Source organism: Martes martes (assembly GCF_963455335.1).
Source record: "Martes martes genome assembly, chromosome: 4".
In the NCBI taxonomy this organism is placed as follows: domain Eukaryota; kingdom Metazoa; phylum Chordata; class Mammalia; order Carnivora; family Mustelidae; genus Martes; species Martes martes.
Window position 1 is genome coordinate 44,252,603 of NC_137891.1, and position 22,712 is coordinate 44,275,314.

At 38.5% G+C, this 22,712-nt stretch overlaps 1 protein-coding gene across 1 annotated transcript in view; it reads right to left on the reverse strand.

The window, feature by feature from the left end:
* The window catches only part of SLC26A7 (solute carrier family 26 member 7), a gene marked incomplete at its 5' end in the record, with an annotated part of 123,933 nt that overhangs the window by 67,154 nt on the left and 34,067 nt on the right, over nucleotides 1-22,712 (reverse strand). Inside the window, one exon of the mRNA XM_080801856.1 lies at nucleotides 1,144-1,308. Coding sequence (XP_080657982.1) covers nucleotides 1,144-1,308 — 165 coding nt within the window. The remainder of the gene's footprint in view (nucleotides 1-1,143; nucleotides 1,309-22,712) is intronic.

Here is a 22,712-nt window from a genome sequence, read left to right on the forward strand (position 1 = left end):
TGCCACCCCAGAATATGCCTGTTTGACATAAGGATTATCTTCAGGCTCTTATTTTGAGAAACAGCAGACACAAGGAAGCTCTGGAAACAGAATATAAGTGACCCTTTTGTAAGAGAAATTTACATTCATAAAGGAACTCTCCACCTATAAGGTGTCTCCCTCTCTGTAGAAGGAACGGGTGACTCTAAATCACAAAGCACTCCCATCAAGAAGAAGGAACAACTTAAATCTGCACAACAAACCTTAACCTTGTTTACAGTACTTTCCCCGGTCACCTTCCCATAACTTGGCTCCGCACACTCTTTCCTCATTTGTTTTGGGTGAAGAAAGTATTTACACCCGAATTCTAGCCTTTCTCAAGTTACTCATCTCTGAGTTTCTCCCTTGCCTATATGATACACATGTTAATAAACTTGTTGGTTTTCTCTGGTTAATCTGTTTTTTTGTTAGAGGGTCCACAGCTCAGAACCTAGAAGAGTAGAACGGAAATATTTTTTTTCCTTCTCTACTACATAAAGTTAAGAAATTAAGTAAAATGAAGTTTGGTTGCCCTCCAGTTTATTGATGAAACATTCATTTTCTTATAAAGCTCCATAGGCTATGACTTCCTGAGCACTCAGAGATTTTAGGTCAGCTTCAAAAAGAGACAAAAACAATGGAGTATTATTAGGGTAATATTTTGAAATTGGCCATAGGTTCCTCCCTCAGGTTCAAGTGACTTTTAGTAGCTGATTGTCGGCCAGTGGGGCTCCGGCCACCAATTTTGCCCAGGCCTGTGATTTGAGCCAAACTGGAGTTCACAATACTGAATGAATGTGATAGAGTGTCCTGTAGTCAAACCGGGCCCCAATCCCAGTAGATGACTTCCATGAGAAGTTGCAACAGAGCTGGCTCTTGACAAAATTCCAGTTATTTTTTTCTAATCATGACCCCAAATTATATCATACTCAATTTTTATCAAGAATTGCTTCCAAAATTAGTAAAGAGAACATATTAAGTTAGCTTCATAAAAGTATCCCAAAAAGATTGTATTTAAACCCACGTTCCCTTCCTACCGAAAAATCTCAGTATTAGAATTCACCAAATTCTACTTTGTGAAACACACTCCCAAAATACACGAACAAAGACATATGGAAAGCTCACGTAAAAGAATCCAAGTGGTCCAGATATATATGGCATTTTCATTCCCAGGAGATACTTGACTTGTGAAGTCACAACGTGGGTGGCAGCCCCGGTCGTCATCGCACTGATCACGGGCTCCGTAAGCAGGAAGGTGGCACTGCCCAGCTGCAGTGCAAACATGGCCACCTAAGAGGACAAAGGAGAGTGACATTTCCCAGAGTTCCTAGAGGAATTAACGTCCAACACATTTTCATGTTCATTCCACACAGACCTGAAGAACTCACACGAAATGGGATTCTGAAATCTTATATATTCATTATCGGGAGTTTTTCTTGAAAATATAACTAGGTTCCAAGACTTCCCAAATGTTCTTAGGTATAGTGTAAGTGCTCCAGTTAAAAGGAACACATCTTTCACCCCTGAAAATTCACTTCTTTTTTTCTCTTTTCCTCATCACAAAAAGGGGAAATATGCTCAGATCAGTTCATAGATGGGGCTCTGTGGAGAAAAATTAAATTTACATTATCATTTAATTTAAGAAAAATTCAGAATGACATGAGGCACTACTCCACACCCAGGAGGCTTAAAACCTCAAAAGCACTGAAGAAAAAAAGCCATTTCTTGAGTTTCTCCCTGGTTCTGAGAAGTAGGAACACTTTCATGACTAGAAACTCTGTCAAGAGGCTCTAAATGGCCAATTCTAACAAGAAGATATGAGGACTTATTTGTATGTGGAAAAGAGCAAAAGACAGAGGTGGATTAAAGGGATATGAATTCAGAAACCCAGGAATCAGTAGAAAAGTCATTTTCCTTAAACAGTCCCTATCTACTCGTAGCATCGTGCTCCATGGCAAAACCATGTCATGACCAGGCATAATGATCAGGTGTGAGTAGAAGCTGTGCATTGAGTTCTGCTGGGCAAAATATGACAGGAAGAATCAAAACTCTCCTCTCTCACTATTAACACAGCAGCGGTTAGTGTCCTTCCTTTGCCAGAGAGAGAGAGCTTTCAGAAGCTTTCAGAAGATGGCCCATCCTTTCACTGAATACAACTGTGTAAATTCCAAAATTCAGTCTTTTGAAAGTAACATTAAATTACATTCATGAGTTTCCACACCGGAAAAGGGATACTAAGTGGGTCGTGTTGATAGAACCTTTCAGTGTGTTAATTATAATATTTAGGTCAGTTCTTAAAATTCCTGCTGGAAAATAAGATTAATTATTAAAAATCAGAGGAAAGAATAACAATGAGATCTCATTCTATGAAGAGCTCACAGTGATGGGAAAGAGAAGTATGAAGTGCTGTCTGATAACTCCAGAGCATAAGTTGCAAAATAGATCCTTGCTATCACGTTGCAAGGCCCTTTGACCAAAAGCAATCATGCTCTGAACTTGCACCAGAGTAGAATTTCCTCAAATCTGAAAACCTAGGTCCTAATCCTGCTCCTAGCCTGACATCCTAGCTGTGTGACTACAGAAAACCTACTGAAATTTTCTGAGCCTCCTCACCTAGAAATTATTACAGTGATGCCTATGCTGTCTTGTAGAATCATTATAAAATGAAGATGAAATAATATAAGAAAGGGCTTTGAAACTTGTAAAATGTGCAACATACATGATGCCATGCATGTTTCCCCAGTACAAAACACCAGGCTCAGTTGTTTTTTTTTTTTTTCCCAGAAACTATGTGTGTGTTTGTTAAAGTAGAATTATCCTGAGGGAAATATGCAATCAATGGTATAGGTACAAATGGAACACACTGATCTTCTTGGCAACTCTTGATTCATAGTCTGTTGATTTTCATCCTGAAAACACAATCAGTTAAGAAAAACATTGAACCAATTTTCCCCAACCATCTATCTCCTAGTAAGTAAATTCCAACTTATGACATTAACTCTTACAGGCCCTAAGGATAAAATTCACATATTACTGGGGTAAGATGAACACCAGAGAGACGGATTTTCAATTCAGCTAAATTAGCCTCCAAGCAATTCAGATCTTTGAAATTGTGAAACCTGTTTGCATATATGGAATTTTATGCACACATGGAATGTTGGAAAGTTCTCATCTGGATGCCAAGAAATCTTATCTTCATTTATTGTGAGAAGAAAACTGTTTTGGAAGCCCTTGTATAAACCACCACCATTTTACCTTCTGTTTATTATTTGTTTCAATTCTAGCAGCTTTTTAGAGGAGTTAACGATTTTTCATGGCTGAGAAACAAAGGTCACTTCACCTGAAGTCATTCACCAACCACTTCCAGCTAACCACTGGCTGTTAGTAGCAGCTTCTTAGTCATTTCCGCAACTTGAATGTTACACATGGAAGGGCTCAGAGAAGTATGAGATAGACAGAGTTCAGCCTTTTCACATATTGAAAATACATACACCTGCCTTACAATAGAAACCAGAAAAGATGGAGTGCCCTCCTTTAAAACTTAGCCAAAGACTCAAAGTGTTTCTGTAATATTCTACTTCTACACACTTTTATGCTTAAATAAATAAATAAATAAATCTTCCCAGCAAGAGATAAATCCCTAAAACGGAGAATTCTTGACTCTGAAAGGTCAACAAGCCCCTTAATTGCTCATTTCTGACACAAACCACTGGGTATTTGAGGGATGACTGCAAACATGTGAGATTTAACTGAAGAAAAATTACTCTTGTGGGTGACAACATTCTCCATAAACCAAGACAATGGCGGCTATTTTAAGAAGGACAAAGAGGAAGAAGAGGAGGAAAAAGGAAAGAGAAGGATCAGAAAGAGGAGAAATGTAAGAACTCCTCTTTTCCCACTACCCAAATTTGAACAGTTTTTCACATCAAAATTAGGGCTCTAGCATATAGAGGCTGATGTACACAGCTTGAAGACAGCAAGTACCCATCCAACGCAGGTTTTGTAAGAAGCACCCACAGATGGGTGCGACTTCCAAGATTATCTTAGAACTTAAGTATGTGAATGAGGATCATTCTAGGCTATTTGTTCGGAGGCCCAGTATTTAAATTTTATATCAATGTTAAGCATTTTTTTTAAGCTAATGACTTAATAAACAGCCACCTCAGCTCCTTTTACTAAAAATATAGATAATAATTCTAAGCTGGTTAGCCAACTCCCAAAATTTGGCCATGCAACATTTTTTTTTTTTTTTAATTTTTTTATTTTAATAAACATATAATGTATTTTTATCCCCAGGGGTACAGGTCTGTGAATCGTCTGGTTTACACATTTCACAGCACTCATCATAGCACATACCCTCCCCAATGTCCATTTCCCCACCACCCTCTCCCATCCCCCTTCCCCCCCGCAACCCTCAGTCTGTTTCTTGAGATTGAGTCTTTTATGGTTTGTCTCCCTCCCAATCCCATCTTTTCATTTTTTCTTTTCCTACCTCCCCCCAAACCCCCCCACCTTGCATCTCCACTTCCTCATATCAAAGAGATCATATGATAGTTGTCTTTCTCCGATTGACTTATTTCGCTAAGCATGATACCCTCTAGTTCCATCCACGTCGTCGCAAATGGCAAGATTTCATGTCTTTTGATGGCTGCATAGTATTCCATTGTGTATATATACCACATCTTCTTTATCCATTCATCTGTTGATGGACATCTAGGCGCTTTCCACAGTTTGGCTATTGTGGACATTGCTGCTATAAACATTCGGGTGCACGTGCCCCTTCGGAGCACCACGTTTGTATCTTTAGGATATATACCCAGGAGTGCAATTGCTGGGTCGTAGGGTAGCTCTATTTTCAGTTTTTTGAGGAACCTCCACACTGTTTTCCAGAGTGGTTGCACCAGCTTGCATTCCCACCAACAGTGTAGGAGGGTTCCCCTCTCTCCGCATCCTCGCCAGCATCTGTCATTTCTTGACTTGTTAATTTTAGCCATTCTGACTGGTGTGAGGTGGTATCTCATTGTGGTTTTGATTTGTATTTCCCTGATGCCGAGTGATGTGGAGCATTTTTTCATGTGTCTGTTGGCCATCTGGATGTCTTCCTTGCAGAAATGTCTGTTCATGTCCTCTGCCCATTTCTTGACTGGATTATTTGTTCTTTGGGTATTGAGTTTGATAAGCTCTTTATAGATTTTGGATACGAGCCCTTTATCTGATATGTCGTTTGCAAATATCTTCTCCCATTCTGTCAGTTGTCTTTTGGTTTTGTTAACTGTTTCCTTTGCTGTGCAAAAGCTTTTGATCTTGATGAAATCCCAATAGTTCATTTTTGCCCTTGCTTCTGTTGCCTTTGGCGATGTTCCTAGGAAGAAGTTGCTGCGGTGGAGGTCAAAGAGGTTGCTGCCTGCATTGTCCTCAAGGATTTTGATAGATTCCTTTCGCACATTGAGGTCCTTCATCCACTTTGAGTCTATTTTCGTGTGTGGTGTAAGGAAATAGTCCAATTTCATTTTTCTGCATGTGGCTGTCCAATTTTCCCAGCACCATTTGTTGAAGAGGCTGTCTTTTTTCCATTGGATATTCTTTCCTGCTTTGTCGAAGATTAGTTGACCATAGAGTTGAGGGTCTATTTCTGGGCTCTCTATTCTGTTCCATTGGTCTATATGTCTGTTTTTGTGCCAGTACCATACTGTCTTGATGATGACAGCTTTGTAATAGAGCTTGAAGTCTGGAATTGTGATACCACCGACTTTGGCTTTCTTTTTCAATATTCCTTTGGCTATTCGAGGTCTTTTCTGGTTCCATATAAATTTTAGGATTATTTGTTCTATTTCTTTAAAAAAAATGGATGGGATTTTGATAGGGATTGCATTAAATGTGTAGATTGCTTTAGGTAAAATAGACATTTTCACAATATTTGTTCTTCCAATCCATGAGCATGGAATATTTTTCCATTTCTTTGTGTCTTCCTCAATTTCTTTCATGAGTACTTTATAGTTTTCTGAGTATAGATTCTTTGCCTCTTTGGTTAGATTTATTCCTAGGTATCTTATGGTTTTGGGTACGATTGTAAATGGGACTGACTCCTCAATTTCTCTTTCTTCTGTCTTGTTGTTAGTGTAAAGAAATGCGACTGATTTCTGTGCATTGACTTTATATCCTGACACTTTACTGAATTCCTGTATAAGTTCTAGCAGTTTTGGAGTGGAGCCTTTTGGGTTTTCCACATATAGTATCATATCATCTGCAAAGAGTGATAGTTTGACTTCTTCTTTGCCGATTTGGATGCCTTTAATTTCTTTTTGTTGTCTGATTGCTGAGGCTAGGACTTCTAGTACTATATTGAACAGCAGTGGTGATAACGGACATCCCTGCCGTGTTCCTGACCTTAGCAGAAAAGCTTTCAGTTTTTCTCCATTGAGAATGATATTTGCGGTGGGTTTTTCATAGATGGCTTTGATAATGTTGAGGTATGTGCCTTCTATCCCTACACTTTGAAGAGTTTTAATCAGGAAGGGATGCTGCACTTTGTCAAACGCTTTTTCAGCATCTATTGAGAGTATCATATGGTTCTTACTCTTTCTTTTATTAATGTATTGTATCACATTGATGGATTTGCGGATGTTGAACCAACCTTGCAGCCCTGGAATAAATCCCACTTGGTCGTGGTGAATAATCCTTTTAATGTACTGTTGGATCCTATTGGCCAGTATTTTGGTGAGAATTTTCGCATCTGTGTTCATCAAGGATATTGGTCTGTAATTCTCTTTTTTGGTGGGATCCTTGTCTGGTTTTGGGATCAAGGTGATGCTGGCCTCATAGAATGAGTTTGGAAGTTTTCCTTCCATTTCTATTTTTTGGAACAGTTTCAGGAGAATAGGAATTAATTCTTCTTTAAATGTTTGGTAGAATTCCCCTGGGAAGCCGTCTGGTCCTGGACTTTTGTTTGTTTGGAGATTTTTGATGACTGTTTCAATCTCCTTACTGGTTATGGGTCTGTTCAGGTTATCTATTTCTTCCTGGTTCAGTTGTGGTAGTTTATACATCTCTAGAAATGTATCCATTTCTTCCAGGTTGTCAAATTTGTTGCCATAGAGTTGCTCGTAGTATGTTCTTATAATTGTTTGTATTTCTTTGGTGTTGGTTGTGATCTCTCCTCTTTCATTCATGATTTTATTTATTTGCGTCCTTTCTCTTTTCTTTTTGATAAGTCTGGCCAGGGGCTTATCAATCTTATTAATTCTTTCAAAGAACCAGCTCCTAGTTTTGTTGATTTGTTCTATTGTTTTTTTAGTTTCTATTTCATTGATTTCTGCTCTGATCTTTATGATTTCTCTTCTCCTGCTGGGTTTAGGCTTTCTTTGTTGTTCTCTCTCCAGCTCCTTTAGGTGTAGGGTTAGGTTGTGTATTTGAGACCTTTCTTGTTTCTTGAGAAAGGCTTGCACTGCTATATATTTTCCTCTCAGAACTGCCTTTGTTGTGTCCCACAGATTTTGAACTGTTGTGTTTTCATTATCATTTGTTTCCATGAATTTTTTCAATTCTTCTTTAATTTCCTGGTTGACCCATTCATTTTTTAGAAGGATGCTGTTTAGTCTCCATGTATTTGCGTTCTTTCCAAATTTCCTCTTGTGATTGAGTTCGAGCTTCAGAGCATTGTGGTCTGAAAATATGCAGGGAATGATCTCGATCTTTTGGTACCGATTGAGACCTGATTTATGACCCAGGATGTGGTCTATTCTGGAGAATGTTCCATGTGCACTAGAGAAGAATGTATATTCTGTTGCTTTGGGATGGAATGTTCTGAATATATCTGTGATGTCCATCTGGTCCAGTGTGTCATTTAAGGCCTTTATTTCCTTGTTGATCTTTTGCTTAGATGATCTGTCCATTTCAGTGAGGGGAGTGTTAAAGTCCCCTGCTATTATTGTATTACTGTCGATGTATTTCTTTGATTTTGTTATTAATTGGTTTATATAGTTGGCTGCTCCCATGTTAGGGGCATAGATATTTAAGATTGTTAGATCTTCTTGTTGGACAGACCCTTTGAGTATGATATAGTGTCCTTCCTCATCTCTTATTATAGTCTTTGGCTTAAAATCTAATTGATCTGATATAAGGATTGCCACCCCAGCTTTCTTCTGATGTCCATTAGCATGGTACATTGTTTTCCACCCCCTCACTTTAAATCTGGAGGTGTCTTCGGGTCTAAAATGAGTTTCTTGGAGGCAGCATATGGATGGGTTTTGTTTTTTTATCCATTCTGATACCCTGTGTCTTTTGATTGGGGCATTTAGCCCATTAACATTCAGGGTAACTATTGAGAGATATGAATTTAGTGCCATTGTATTGCCTGTAAGATGATTGTTACTGTATATTGTTTCTGTTTCTTTCTGATCTACTACTTTTAGGGTCTCTCTTTGCTTAGAGGACCCCTTTCAATATTTCCTGTAGAGCTGGTTTGGTGTTTGCAAATTCTTTCAGCTTTTGTTTGTCCTGGAAGCTCTTTATCTCTCCTTCTATTTTCAATGATAGCCTAGCCGGATATAGTATTCTTGGCTGCATGTTTTTCTCGTTTAGTGCTCTGAATATATCATGCCAGTTCTTTCTGGCCTGCCAGGTCTCTGTGGATAGGTCCGCTGCCAATCTAATGTTTTTACCCTTGTATGTTACAGACTTCTTTTCCCGGGCTGCTTTCAGGATTTTCTCTTTGTCGCTAAGACTTGTAAATTTTACTATCAGGTGACGAGGTGTGGACCTATTTTTATTGATTTTGAGGGGCGTTCTTAGCATCTCCTGGATTTTGATGTTTGTTCCCTTTGCCATATTAGGGAAATTCTCTCCAATAATTGTCTCCAATATACCTTCTGCTCCCCTCTCTCTTTCTTCTTCTTCTGGAATCCCAATTATTCTAATGTTGTGTCGTCTTATGGTGTCACTTATCTCTCGAATCCTCTCCTCGTGTTCCAGTAGTTGTTTGTCTCTCTTTTGCTCAGCTTCTTTATTCTCTGTCATTTGGTCTTCTATGTCACTAATTCTTTCTTCTGCCTCATTTATCCTGGCAGTGAGAGCTTCCATTTTTGATTGCACCTCATGAATAGCTTTTTTGATTTCAACTTGATTAGATTTTAGTTCTTTTATTTCTCCAGAAAGGGCTTTTATCTCTCCGGAGAGGGTTTCTCTAATATCTTCTATGCCTTTTTCGAGCCCGGCTAGAACCTTGAGAATTGTCATTCTGAACTCTAGATCTGTCATGCTACCTATGTCTGTATTGATTAGGTCTCCAGCCTTCGGTACGGCCTCTTGTTCTTTTTTTTGAGGTGAGTTTTTCCGCCTTGTCATTTTGTCCAGGTAGGATTTGCTTTCTCCTGCTGTGGAATTCCGCTGTTCTTGGTGACTGAAGTTGGTTTTGGATGGTTTCTTGTTGATCTTCTGGGGGAGGGGCCTGTTGTAGTGATTCTCAAGTGTCTTTGCCGCAGGCGGAATTGCACCGCCCTTGCCAGGGGCCAGGCTAAGTAATCCGCTCGGGTTCGCTTTCGGGAGCTTTTGTTCCCTGAGCGCTTTCCGTAGAGTTCCGGAGGACGGGAATGAAGATGGCGGCCTCCCAATCTCTCGGCCCAGAGGAGCCGAGAGCTTGGGGTTCCGCTCCTCAGTGCGCTCTCAGAGCAAAGCGCCCAATAGCCCCGCCTCCCTGGCTTGCGGTCGCGCCTCGAGGAAAGCAGTCAATTGTTGGAGCTGGAGAAAAGCGCCGGGTCGCTTTTGTCTCCGTGGCCTCCGGCCGCACTCCGAGCCCACCCAGCCTGCGACCGGCACAAGGTAACCCCGGGCTTAGAGCTCACTCCTCGGCTTTGTCGCTATAGCCGGCTTCCCCGCTCTAATACCTGCGAGCTCTGCGGCACTCAGACACCCCCAGTCCTTCTGTGACCCCGCGGGTCCTGGGGTTATGCTGACCCCGCCTGGGTTTCCCCCCAGTTTAGCCTCTGGAGCGATGTCTCCCAGTGGAGCCGACTTTTAAAAGTCCCGATTTTGTGCTCCGTCGCTCCGCCGCTTGCCGGGTGCCGGCCCCTCCCCCCGGGGTCTATCTTCCCGTCGCTTTGGATTCACTTCTCCGCAGGTCCTACCTTTCAGAAAGTGATCGATTTTCTGTTTCTGGGATTGTTGCTCTTCTTCTCTTCGATTTCCCGTTGGATTTATAGGTGTTCACAATGGTTAGATAAGCTATCTAGCTGATCTCCTGCTACCCGATGTCGTCTCAGCCTGCTACTTCTCCGCCATCTTGACTCCTCTGGCCATGCAACATTTTATGAGAAAATAAATTTTATACCATCAATATATTTCAGCTGTTTGTAGTAAAGCTGATGATCTGGGCCAATGCTGAAAACCTCTGACACACATTATCAAGGTTCACTAGCGTGATACTATTGAGTAATGCTTCTATAAACAGCATGTGTTCTATATAAATTGAATGCATCTCAGATTTCAGGCCATTTTTTGCAAGTGGTTTTCACACAGTGAAAAAAAGAAAAGAGTACATGGTAAACAAATATCCTACCCAAGCGGATGGAATATAGCATGCACTTCAAGTTTGTCAGTTCCTTTGCCATCTGATTTTTACATTGTACCAAGTCATTTATTTGTCTGCTCAATAAATATTTACTGCATACACACGAGGGGCTAGCCGCAGCATTGTTCCAGAATATAATGATAAAGATATAGTTTATGCTTTAAAAAACCATACAAAGAGAGGTGAAATGAAGATGTTGGGAGGGGGCAATATTAATCAAAAACACAAAGAACTGTAATGTAGGTGTGTGACTAGGAAGGTGAAGTCTGAGAAACTCTTTGGGTGGGACCTAAAATGCTAAGAGCTGTGTTCTTTACTGAGCGGCATATGCAGGTCTGGGGAAGAAAGCTAAATTGCTCATGACAATAGGAAAACAACTGAGTGCTGCACAGGGATATGGCAAAAAAGCTTGTGTGGCCAGAAAACTTGAGAATAAAAAATGTCAAATGGATACCTACGCACTGTGGATTTGACAACATAAAACCCTCTTCCATACCGTTTGGTGCTAAAAGGGAAGGAGCTATCAAGCCATGCAAAGACATGGATAAATCTTAGGTGACTATTTTAAGTGAATCAAGACAGTCTGAAGAGGCTATATACTGCACAATTCCATTTACATGATATCCTAGGTAAGGCAAAACTATAGGGACAGTACGCAGATCGGTAGTTGCCAGGGTCTTGGGAGTGTGAGAATGTGTAATAGGCAAACTGCAAGAAAATTGTTAGGATAGTGAAACTATCCTGTATGTTACTGTTCTGGTGGATAAATAACATAAACATTTGTCAAAACCCATAGATCTTTATGGCACAAGAGCAAACCTTAATGTATAAAAATCTTTTTTTTAAAAAATCATTTGGGGGGTGCCTGGGTGGCTCAGTGGGTTAAAGCCTCTGCCTTCGGCTCAGGTCATGATCCCAGGGTCCTGGGATCGAGCCCCACATTGGGCTCTCTGCTCCGCAGGGAGCCTGCTTCCTCTTCTCTCTCTGCCTGCCTCTCTGCCTACTTATGATCTCTGTCTGTCAAATAAATAAATAAAATCTTTAAAAAAAAAAAAAAATCATTTGGAGGTCAGGAGGTCCCAGAATGGAATGCAGAATATGACAAAGAATTTGCAACCACTGCTGTGTTTTCTATCTCTATAAATTTTGTTTTTTCCAGAATGTCACTCAAATGGCATCATATAATATATAGACTTTTCAGACTAGCTAAATGGATAACCTTACTGAAAGGGGTGGCAAAAAAAAAAAAAAAAGAAGAAGAAGAAGAAGAAAAGAAAAGAAAAAAGAAACTGCTCATGTGAATAACTAGAAAAGAGTAAAGTCTGTAAAACCAATGATGAAAAAAAAAAAAAAAAGAAAAAAGAAAAAAAAAAAATGAAAAAAAAAAAAAAAGGAAAAAAAAAATGAAAAAAGAAAAAAAAGGAAAAAAAAAAAAAAAACACCAATGATGAAAAAGAAGCACTGTAATCCAACTGATAAAGTTGTTTCCCATGGGGATAGGAGTTAACAATTCTGAAACCACTCTACATATATACTGGAATGAAAAAATTAAGTAGATGGATGGTAAATGGTGGTCTTACCATTGGAGAAGTTAAAGACCGGCAAGGGGAGAAGGCTAGGATGATTGATGTGGTAAGGGATTAGATTTGGGGATATCTGGGAACTGGTGTTTAAAGGTAGATACAGGTAGTCTGCCTCTCATTTTTTACATTTAGCAGACTGTGCAATACATTTACTCATTGTATTACTTTTAAAAACTAACAAACTTGGAAAAATACACACTTCAGTTCTGAAATATAAACTCAGTGTGGTAGGCAAAATTCTTCCCCAAATTCCTATTCCCAGTTATTCACTAAAACACTAATTTATGGGGCCACCTGGGGGGCTTAGTCAGTTAAGCATCTGCCTTTGGCTCAGGTCATGATCCCAGGGTCTTGGGATCGAGCCCCACATCTGTCTCCCTGCTCAGAGGGGACCCTGCTTCTCCCCTCCCTCTACTGCTCCCCCTGCTTGTGCTCTTTCACTCTCTGTCCCATAAATAAATATAATCTTAAAAAAGAACACACACACTAATTTAGGAAGGAATTTTGCAGATGACATTAAGGTTTGTAACAGGGAGAGTATCTTAGGGAAAAAAATAGAAATAGATACAGGTAGATACATATAGAAATATATACAGATATGTCTGCATACATATATATATTTCCTCACTCCGTCAGCTGAGAGCGCTAGAAGGAACAACACCCAGTTGCAATGAGCATACCTAGCACCCAGATCTTGATCTCGGATGCTATGTCCCCAATAACAAGAGCCAGGGCTCCTCAAAGAAATGGTTGATTCTAGGACTGGGGAAGGAAATATACATTTGGAGCCCGGCTTATCTTGTAGTGTCAGAAACAAAGGAATTGCTCCAAAAATAAACAAACAAATAAATGGGGGGTAAGTGGGCCATAGGACCCAACTGAAAGCTCTCCCAATGCCCAAAGCTAGAACAATTTGAGGAACAACATAAATAAAGTAACATTGGACAAAATTTAATCCAAAGAATGAAATAAATAACCTTAAATCCATACTGATATAAATAATTGATTACATTTTTTAAACGGAGGAGCTGGGAAATCTCCTGTGTAAATTATTATTCCAATAATTTACATAGACACTCCCCACTCCTTATCTCAACCTCTCACTTAAGGTAACTCCCACCTCTTAAGTGTGTGCTCTGCATGCTGACTTCTTTCCAAAAAATATGGAAAGGGGGGAATAGAGAAACTTGACATTGGAGAAACCTGACAAACCCTAGTTCAGCCAAGTGATTAAGGTTAACACCAAGAATGGTAAGTTACACTGATAGTCTAGATTTCTGATGTGATGTAATCAGAATGTCACTCTATCTCCCTGGTCTTCCTCCTAAAAATCCGTAAGCCCAGTCTAATCATGAGAAAAATATCAGACAGATCCCAATGGAGGGACATTCTACAGAACACTGACCAGAAGTTCTTAACCTGTTAAGGTAATCAAAAACAAGAAAAGTCTCAGACATTTTCACAGTTAAGAGAAGCCTAAAGAGAGACAGGACAATTAAACATAATGTGGTGTACTGGGTAAGATCCTGGGAACAGAAAAATGGCATTAGGTAAAAATTAAGGAAAGCTAAATACTACATGTGGATTTCAGTCAATAGCAATGTATCAATCAGGCTCATTAATTGTGACTAATGTACCACACTAATGTAAGATGTTAATAATAGGGGAAACTGTAGGTGGATGGAGTAGGTGGCAGCTCTGCTCTTTTTGCAAATTTACCAAAATCTAAAATTATTCTAAAACAAAAAGTGAAAAAAGGGAAAGAAACCTCCTCCACGTCTTCCACAGAATCTTCAGGTAAGCTGACATTTCTTCCCCCTGTGTGTGACACATTTGATGAGTTCCTGAGTTCTGCACATGTGGGCAGGGGGTGGAGGGTAAGGGCAGGGAGGCTACTTCAGAGGAACTTGACATAGCTGGGCATCAAAGGTATGACACCAAGACAATTGTGCATGTATATGAAAGAGAGGAATAGAAAACATGCCATAGATTTCAGAGGGAGTGGGAATTATGCTGGATAGGGATATACTCGTGCCTTGACACATAAGGAGGAATCCAAGCGGGAGAAGTTATTAGAAAGCATTCCAGAAAGAGGGGAGAATATGAGAATAAAGCAGGACAGCATGGGATATGTTCAGAAGACACAGAGCTGCTGGTTCCAAAGGAGCACAACTAGCCCAAAGGGAGTAATAGAAAATAAAGCAAGACATTTTGAGTTAGAATATGGAGCACCTTAAAAGTGGTGAAAAGAGAGTTTTGCAGGAGCGAGTGACATCACTCTTCCATACATTTATTAAACACCTAATTTTGCCAAGAAGTGTGATGCACACTGGCTCAAAAATAAGACCTGGGCTTTGCTAGAATTAATCTGATGATGAAATGTGGAACAACTCGCCATTTAAAAGGTCAGTATAAGAGGAGTAACTAAAGGAAAAAGGACGGAAAACACCTAAACTGGACACAGCAGGAATGGAGAACAGAAACGAGCCATGTGTTGGATAATCCAGAGGCAAATTGATTTTAGGCTTAGGAAACACGTTTTATTTTTCATTCGATTTTTTATTGTCGAATATATCAGAAATTCGCTGGTGTTAGGAATTATTTTTATTTGGAACTTCATGGTTGAAAGGGGCGCCATAATCTTTTCAGTTCTCAGACTTTACTGGGCAAAAAAAGAAAAAAAAGCCTCTAATGCAAGAGGTGATGAGAATCAGAAGTGCTAGGGGTATACAGTGATCTGACTCTTCTGTCTTCCTTTCCGCCCCAGTTATAGAAAACAATGACATCATGGGATGGGATGACTGAAGCACGATAGTATTAAAAGACACAGGAGCATGGGAAGTGGCTGTATTTTTATTGTTCCCTGGGTGGCGGCCAGGGAATAGCTGTGGGAAGAGGTGGGAGATTTCACTGACTAGGTCTTCACATTCCCACTGGATGGATCTGACAAAATCCATAACCAAATTAGAAAATTACAATACATTGTATTCCTTTTTCATTAAGAACCGTTTACAGTTTAAACAGACATAAACACATTCTTTATCTTCTGGTCAGGGATAGAGAGAGAAAATGGTAAATTAATAAAAGTTAAAAAAAAATCTCAATTTAATTTTGGCTACTTAACATAAGTGATACCATTAACATTTAATTGACCTTTTTCTTATTCAAATTATTCAACTTACATTTATTAAATACTAGCTACTGGAATTATAGGGATAAACAGTCTCTGCTCTAGAGACTCACAGTCCAGAAAGGCAGGTGTAAATATGTGGAAAATATTTCCTGGTAGAAAGAAAAGTCCTATTGTGTAAGTCATGAGCAGTGTCTCACCGAAGGAAGTGGGGGGAATCACTTAAAACCACATCAAGAGATATCAGGGAAGACTTCTCTGAGATGATTATATTTAAGTTGAGCCTTGAAGGACATGCAAGTGACATGGAAAAGGACCTTGAGCGCCTGGAGGATGGTAGGCACACAGCCGTACAGCCAAGACCATTGCTGCAAAGCCTAGTGCAGAGGCTGCTGCTACCACAGAGGAGGTGAATTGTGGGAAAGAACACACACAACACCTGACCTTAGAAGCTACTGGATGGAGTTTCCTTGGTTCCTATCTCAGTATGAGTTGAGAAAGCCAAGTAGCTAGCATAGCAGTTAGCGGGATGTATACTGGAGTCCAACTCCTATTTGGCTAGTTCCTAATTATGAGATTCTAAATAGAAGTCACTTTGCCTTTCTATATCTTCATTTGTATAATGGGAAGAATAAAGTGATTTATTTCATCAAATGGTGATGGGGATTGGATGTATGAATACCTGCACTAAGATGAGAACAGAACTTGGCATATAGTAGGATAATAACTATTATTGTTATTTTCAATGTGAAGAATTGTCATTGTTATAATTTTAAGGATGTTATAATTCTACTTTTAAGTGTATTACTTCTTAGCTTCGCCAGGTACAAATACAGCTGGAAAGATTTAGATTAAACAGAATAATGACTTTCTGACTATAATGGTTGTGAAATAGTGAAACATCCTCAAAAGAAATTTTAGATTATCTTCCCGCTGCACTTCAGAAGAATGAAGGCAAATGATTTTTCAGGAAGCAGTATATAGGATGTGCTGAATAGGCAGGTTAAACTAGTCTATATCTTAAATCTTTCTATATTCATGATCTCATTATTTAATACACCTAAAAAATGTTCAGTACAAAACCAAAAGTAAATGAAAATCTCCTATTTGGGTCTGCATTTGTTTTCTATAATTCTTGAAGACGTAAGCCTGTGTTGTTTCCAGAATGCAGCAGTACAATAATATAAGGCTTTGCGCCACTGAACACCCCCACCTGTGTCACCCCATGCTTGTGCAACTGTCAAACAAAGGAGCTGTATATCCCCATGTCCTCCAGGGCAGAAATCTTGTCCCATAGTCGCTTCAGAAAAGTAGAGCTCAGGAAAACTTCCAGAAGTAAATGGGCAGGGGACAATCTTAGACCCCTCTCAGTTCTTGGAAAAAGGAATGGGCAAGATGCCCAACATGAGAATAATAAAAGCTACAGGCAGAAGCGAACAATGGTTTTTAAACGTGCCTTAACTTTTATGGAGTGTTTGTTTCCTCAGTAGAAATGCCTACTGATATCGACATTTTAAAAGGTTCCACCTTGCCTTGAAATTAACGCCTCATTGCTGTGAGCGAGCAAGCAATTGCTCTGTTGGCTGCTACTGTTTTTTGGCTAGAAAGTGTTTCTTTTTTATTTTTTTATTTTTGAAAAGTAACACTAATAGCACAAAATTGCATCAGTTACAACAGAAACACTTCCTCTGCAAAATGAGACACTTAATGTACCTTAGAAAGAGATGGTACAAGGGGAAACAAAAAGATTCCCAGACCAGAAAGTTCAGTTACAAATAGATACTGCATGAGTTCTAATCACAGAGGTCCTTGCTATGTTACAAAACCATTACCAAAAAACTAGTAAATCAACAACAATGAAATTACACAGAGGGAAAGAAACCAGACCAAAAAAAAAAAAATACAGTGAATACGTTTTTATTAAACTCTAGAAAATGCAAACTAATCTACAGTGATTCATGGTTGATGGGAGGTGGGGGTCCTAAAGCAGTGAGAAGGTCAAGTGTCAAGGAAAAATTTAGAGGAGTCACAGATATTTTCACTCTCTTGATTGCGGTGCTGGCTTTGTACATGTGTCAAAACATCAAATTGCACACTCTAAATGTGTGGAATTTATGTGAAGCAATTACACCTCAATAAAGCAGTTTTTAAAGGGCCCATAATCTAATCTACAACATAGAAAGCATCATATTACATTATTGTAGTTGTATAAGTGCACTTCATACTAGCAATGTTAAAAAAAATGGTAAGAGAGAAGAGAAATGGTAAAAAAAAAAAATGGTAAGAAAGAAGAGAAACAGGAATCACTTCTTTGCCTGAATGACAATGAATGAGAGATATTTGAAAGCATTTATGTTTAAGATGTACACATAAACAGTTTACCTAAAAGGTAATCAAACCGCTACAAGGCAAGTCTGTTTATTGTAGTGAAAGCAGCCTACAGTAAGGAATGCATCATTCTCAGTGCAAGAAAGACCAAGTAGGCAAAAAAAATGAATAAGAATATTGAAAACTTGGTAACTTAAATCAATAAGGCAGGGCTTATAACTATACACTAAGAGACTATACCTTCTTCTCCCCAAGTGCTCATGAAACATTCACAAAAATTGATCATATATTAGTTACATGGAAAACATGAGTAAATTAGAAAGTGTAAAGCTATTACAAACAGCTCTCTCTGACCACAGTGTAATAACACCAGAAAATTATTGGCAAAAACCAAAAAGGTCCATTTGTTTGGAAATCTAAAACCTTTTCCTAAGTAATTGTTGGGTAAAAGGGGAAATATAAACTGAAAGTACTGAATTTCAAAAAAAAAAACACTGACAGTTAAAAGCTATCAGAATGTATAGAAAACATTTCAAGCAAAGAGCATGAGAAAATTCACTAAATGCACTAAATGCATTTGTCAATAAAAATCTTAAAATTATAATAAATGATGGAATTCCCAATTAAAAAACTAGAGAAAGAATAAATAAACTAAAAAAAATAGCAAAAGAAAGGAAACAAAATTAAAAGCAGAGGTAGCAACAGAAAAAAAATTAGACATACTGTTTCAAAATCCCAGTTTTTTTAGAAATTTTTTTTTAAGATTTTGTTTATTTATTTGACAGAGAGAGAGATCACAAGTAGGCAGAGAGGCAGGCAGAGAGAGAGGGAGAGGGAAGCAGGTTCCCTGTTGAGCAGAGAGCCAAATGTGGGGCCTGATCCCAGGACCCTGAGGCCATGACCCAAGCTGAAGGCAGAGGCTTAACCTAGGCGCTCCCAAAATCCTAGTTTGTTTGTTTTTTTAAATAAAGAATTAAAATAGACAAACCACTAGCTAATTTAATCAAGGAAAAAAAGAGTAAAGTATAAATACAAAACTAGAAAATGTCAAAGCAGAAAACATTGAAACAAGAAACTGTTTAAAAATCATAAGAAATCAAAGACCTACCTACCAATAAATTTGAAAAGCTAGATAAAAAGGACAATATTCTAGGGAAATACAGAGTACCAAATTTGACCATATTGGAGACAGAGTGCTATACATGACAACTTTATAGAAGAATAGAGAATGTTATCAAGAAATTACCACCGAGGTGCCTGGGTGGCTCACTCAGTTGAGCATCTGCCTTTGGCTCAGGTCATGATCTTCAGGGTCATGGGACTGAGCCTCTCATCCAGCCTGCATCTGACTCTGCCCTCAGTGGAGGTCTGCTTCTCCTTCTCCCTATGCCCTTCCCCCACTCATGTTCTCTCTCTGTCTCTCTCAAATAAATAAATAAAATCTTTAAAAAAAATTGATAAACAGAATCCATGACCACATTAAACATAAAACACACCATGATCAAGTGGGAGTCGTCTGAGCGATTTAAGGTTGGTTCAATGTTAGGAAATCCATTAATAGAGTATAACATGTAATAGATTTCAGAGGGAAAAAAATCACATGATTATCCCTATAGATGCTGAAAAAGCCTACAGCAATATTCAGCGCTTTTTCTAATTTCTATTAAATACACAAAAAATATAAAACAATAAGTAATTTCTTAACGTGGTAAATTTATATACTCTATTCTTAATGTTAACATCTTAAAGGAGATGCTAATGGCCTTTTGAGCAAGTTCAAGAAAAGGCAAAAAAAAAAACCAAAAAAAAAAAACAACCTTGTTGTTTCTACTATTATTTACCATTATAGCAGAGGTACCATCTAATGCAATTGAACAAGAGAAATTATGAGTTATATTAATTTGTAAAAAAGTAAAAGTACCTCTAGGAAATACTAAAAAATCAATGATTAATAAAACATTTAAATAGTAAAAAAGCAAAAAAACAAAAAAATAACAATTCAATAAGGTTTTAGGATATATAATGAATAGACCTAAGCACTGCATATGTACATGTACACAGTATTAGAATAATAGTATTTTTTTCTTGATAATGACCTGTTCAGTTACCCCTCTCCTTACTAGACTATATCTTCTATGAAAAGTGACCTGAGCCTGTTCTCTCATTCCAGTTTTCCCTATGTCTAGCAGATAGCTGGCTAGTGTAGAGTTCCAGAAAGTTCTTCCATGTCTGGCACTGATATTTAATCTTCTGGTAACTATCCCATTCTTTATCACTAGCAGAATCCCAATTTGTTCACTTTTCTTTTTGTGAGGTATTCAAGGAAGAAGTTCCTTGAACTCCCAGAGTTCTACATCCCAGAGGGGAATTTTAATTAGCCTATGACAATTATGGTGATATTATCCCCCACCCCACTTGCAATTCACTTAAGAATGGGTATGTGATACTTCCAAGCAGGAGAAGTCCACCAGGGACTTTCTGGGGTCAGCTTTAATTCCTGACAAAGAGATGCACAAGGAGAGACTGCCATTTTTCTGAATCTTGATGTGATTGTATAAGGACATGGTGCCTGGCACGATGGCAGCATTTTGAAACCATGCAGTCATGGACTTCCTGGTCACCCAGGAAGAAAAGTAACCAGCCAAGGATGGCATAGCAGGAAGCTATAAAAAAATATAGGCTATGGACACAATTATAGTTACTGATTAACCAACCAGAAACCCTGATACTACCAGAATCTTGTCATATGAAACACTAAACTCCATCTTTTAAGCCACTTTTGTGAATAAATTATATTTTCTGCAGCATCTTAACAGATACATTTGTTAAATAAAGAAATGAGTGGGGAAAAATCAAAAGCTTTTATAGACAGAAGCAATAGCAAGCTGGGGGACATAATGGTAAAGAAAGTTCCATGTATAACAGCAACAAAGGTGATGAAATACTTAGGAATAAATGTGCAAAATGTGTAAGAGGAAACACTCCTGAAAGACTTGAAAGTCTAACAAAAGTAGACTTGAACAAAACTAAAGGCACATGTTTTTGGGTAAGATAACACCATGGCATAAAGATGCCAATTAAACACAATCCCAATAAAATATCAGCAAGTTTTTTTTTTTTTTTAAATGGAGCTAGACAAGTTGATGCTAGAGTTCAGAAGAAAGAACAAACATGCAGGAATAGCCAAAAACTCGCTAAAATGTAAAACCTACGAAGGTGGACCAGTCCTACCAGATTGAACCATACTATAAGACTCCATAATTAACAGAGTGCTATTTACAGACCAGCAGAATGGAATGGAATAGAATAGAATAGATCAGATCTAAGTAAATGTGGAAACAGTAAAGGTGGCATCATAAATCACAGAAGCAAATGTGAACTTTTTAATCAATGTCGCTGGCCCAACTGGGCAACCACTTAGAAAAAGAATACCATTAGATTCTTTTTTTTTTTTTTAAGATTTTGTTTATTTATTTGACAGAGAGAGAGAGATCACAAGTAGGCAGAGAGACAGGTGGAGAGAGAGGGGTAAGAAGGCTCCCTGCGGAGCAGAGAGCCCAATGTAGGGCTTGATCCCAGGACTCCGGGACCATGACCCGAGCCCAAGGCAGAGGCTTTTTTTTTTTTTTTAAAGATTTTATTTATTTATTTGACAGACAGAGATCACAAGTAGGCAGAGAGGCAGGCAGAGAGAGGAAGGAAAGCAGGCTTCCCGCTGAGCAGAAAGCCCGACGCGGGGCTCGATCCCAGGACCCTGGGATCATGACCCGAGCCGAAGGCAGCAGCTTAACCCACTGAGCCACCCAGGCGCCCCAAGGCAGAGGCTTTTTAACCCACTGAGCCACCCAGGTGGCCCAAGAATACCATTAGATTCTTATCTCCCACCACACATAAGAATAAACTCCACACTGATCAGGAAAGTAAATATTTTTTAAAATGCATATAGAAAATAATTTAATAAATTAAATTTTTAAAAATATGCTGAATGTCTCTATACACTTAGTGTAAAGGAAAGCTTTCTAATATTGACAAAGTCCAGGGGCAATCCAAAAAATGATTAATAAATCTACATAAATTTCTTCAATTGCATGGCCAAATAACTTGCACATCTAATTAGACTAAAACACTTGAAGCATACATCATAGATGAAAGGCTAATATCCATAATATATAAAGAGCTTTTTAAATTTGAGGGAAAAAGGACCAAAACCTTAAAAGAAAAATCAGAAATATATATGAACAAAAAATATAATCCACAAAATGGATACAAAAGAGTCTTAAACATATGCAAAGATGTCATCATTTGCCATCACTCACAATTTAAGAAATGCAAATTACCCTTGAATATGATTTCTTACTCATCTGATTGATTAAAACTTAAAAGTCTGACAACACATTCTGTTGTGAAGCTGAGGGTGCTCCCATTAATTTCTGTGGGGAATGCAAATTGCTACAACTCTTTTGGAAGGGAATTTGAAAATATCAACAGAACTACCTATGCATTGACCTTTTGATCCAGTAATCCCATTTTAGGAATTCACCCTGACCAGACACCCCCAACAATATGAAAATACATATGCACATACATAGTAGCATTGTTTACAAATGCAAAATGTTGGAATTAACTTAAATGCCCAAATATAGGAGATATGTTGAATAAACAATGGCATATCCACACAACCCAGCACAATGCAGCAATAAAAAAGTATGAGGGGCATCTCTAGGAGCTGACATGGAATGATTTCTAGGATATTTTACTGTTAAGCAAAGAAAGTCAGACACAAAAGAATGCTAACTTACATGTAAGAAAGCAGGGAAAATAAGAAAACACTCATTCTGCAAAAGTATCAACCAGAAATGAATGAGACGGCTTACCCACAGGAGGTGGATGAGAACAGAGCAGAAAGGAGAGGGAGATTGAGGGTGGGCTGGGGAGAATGACAGTTCTCTGATGTACCTTTTTGCAGAGTCTCCTCGTGTTGTAATAATTAAGTCAACAAATGTCAGATTCAATTCTTTTAAAATCACAAAATTATTACCTGGCATGCTGTCTACTATTTCTTGATTTTCAGATTCTGAATAGTTTATTT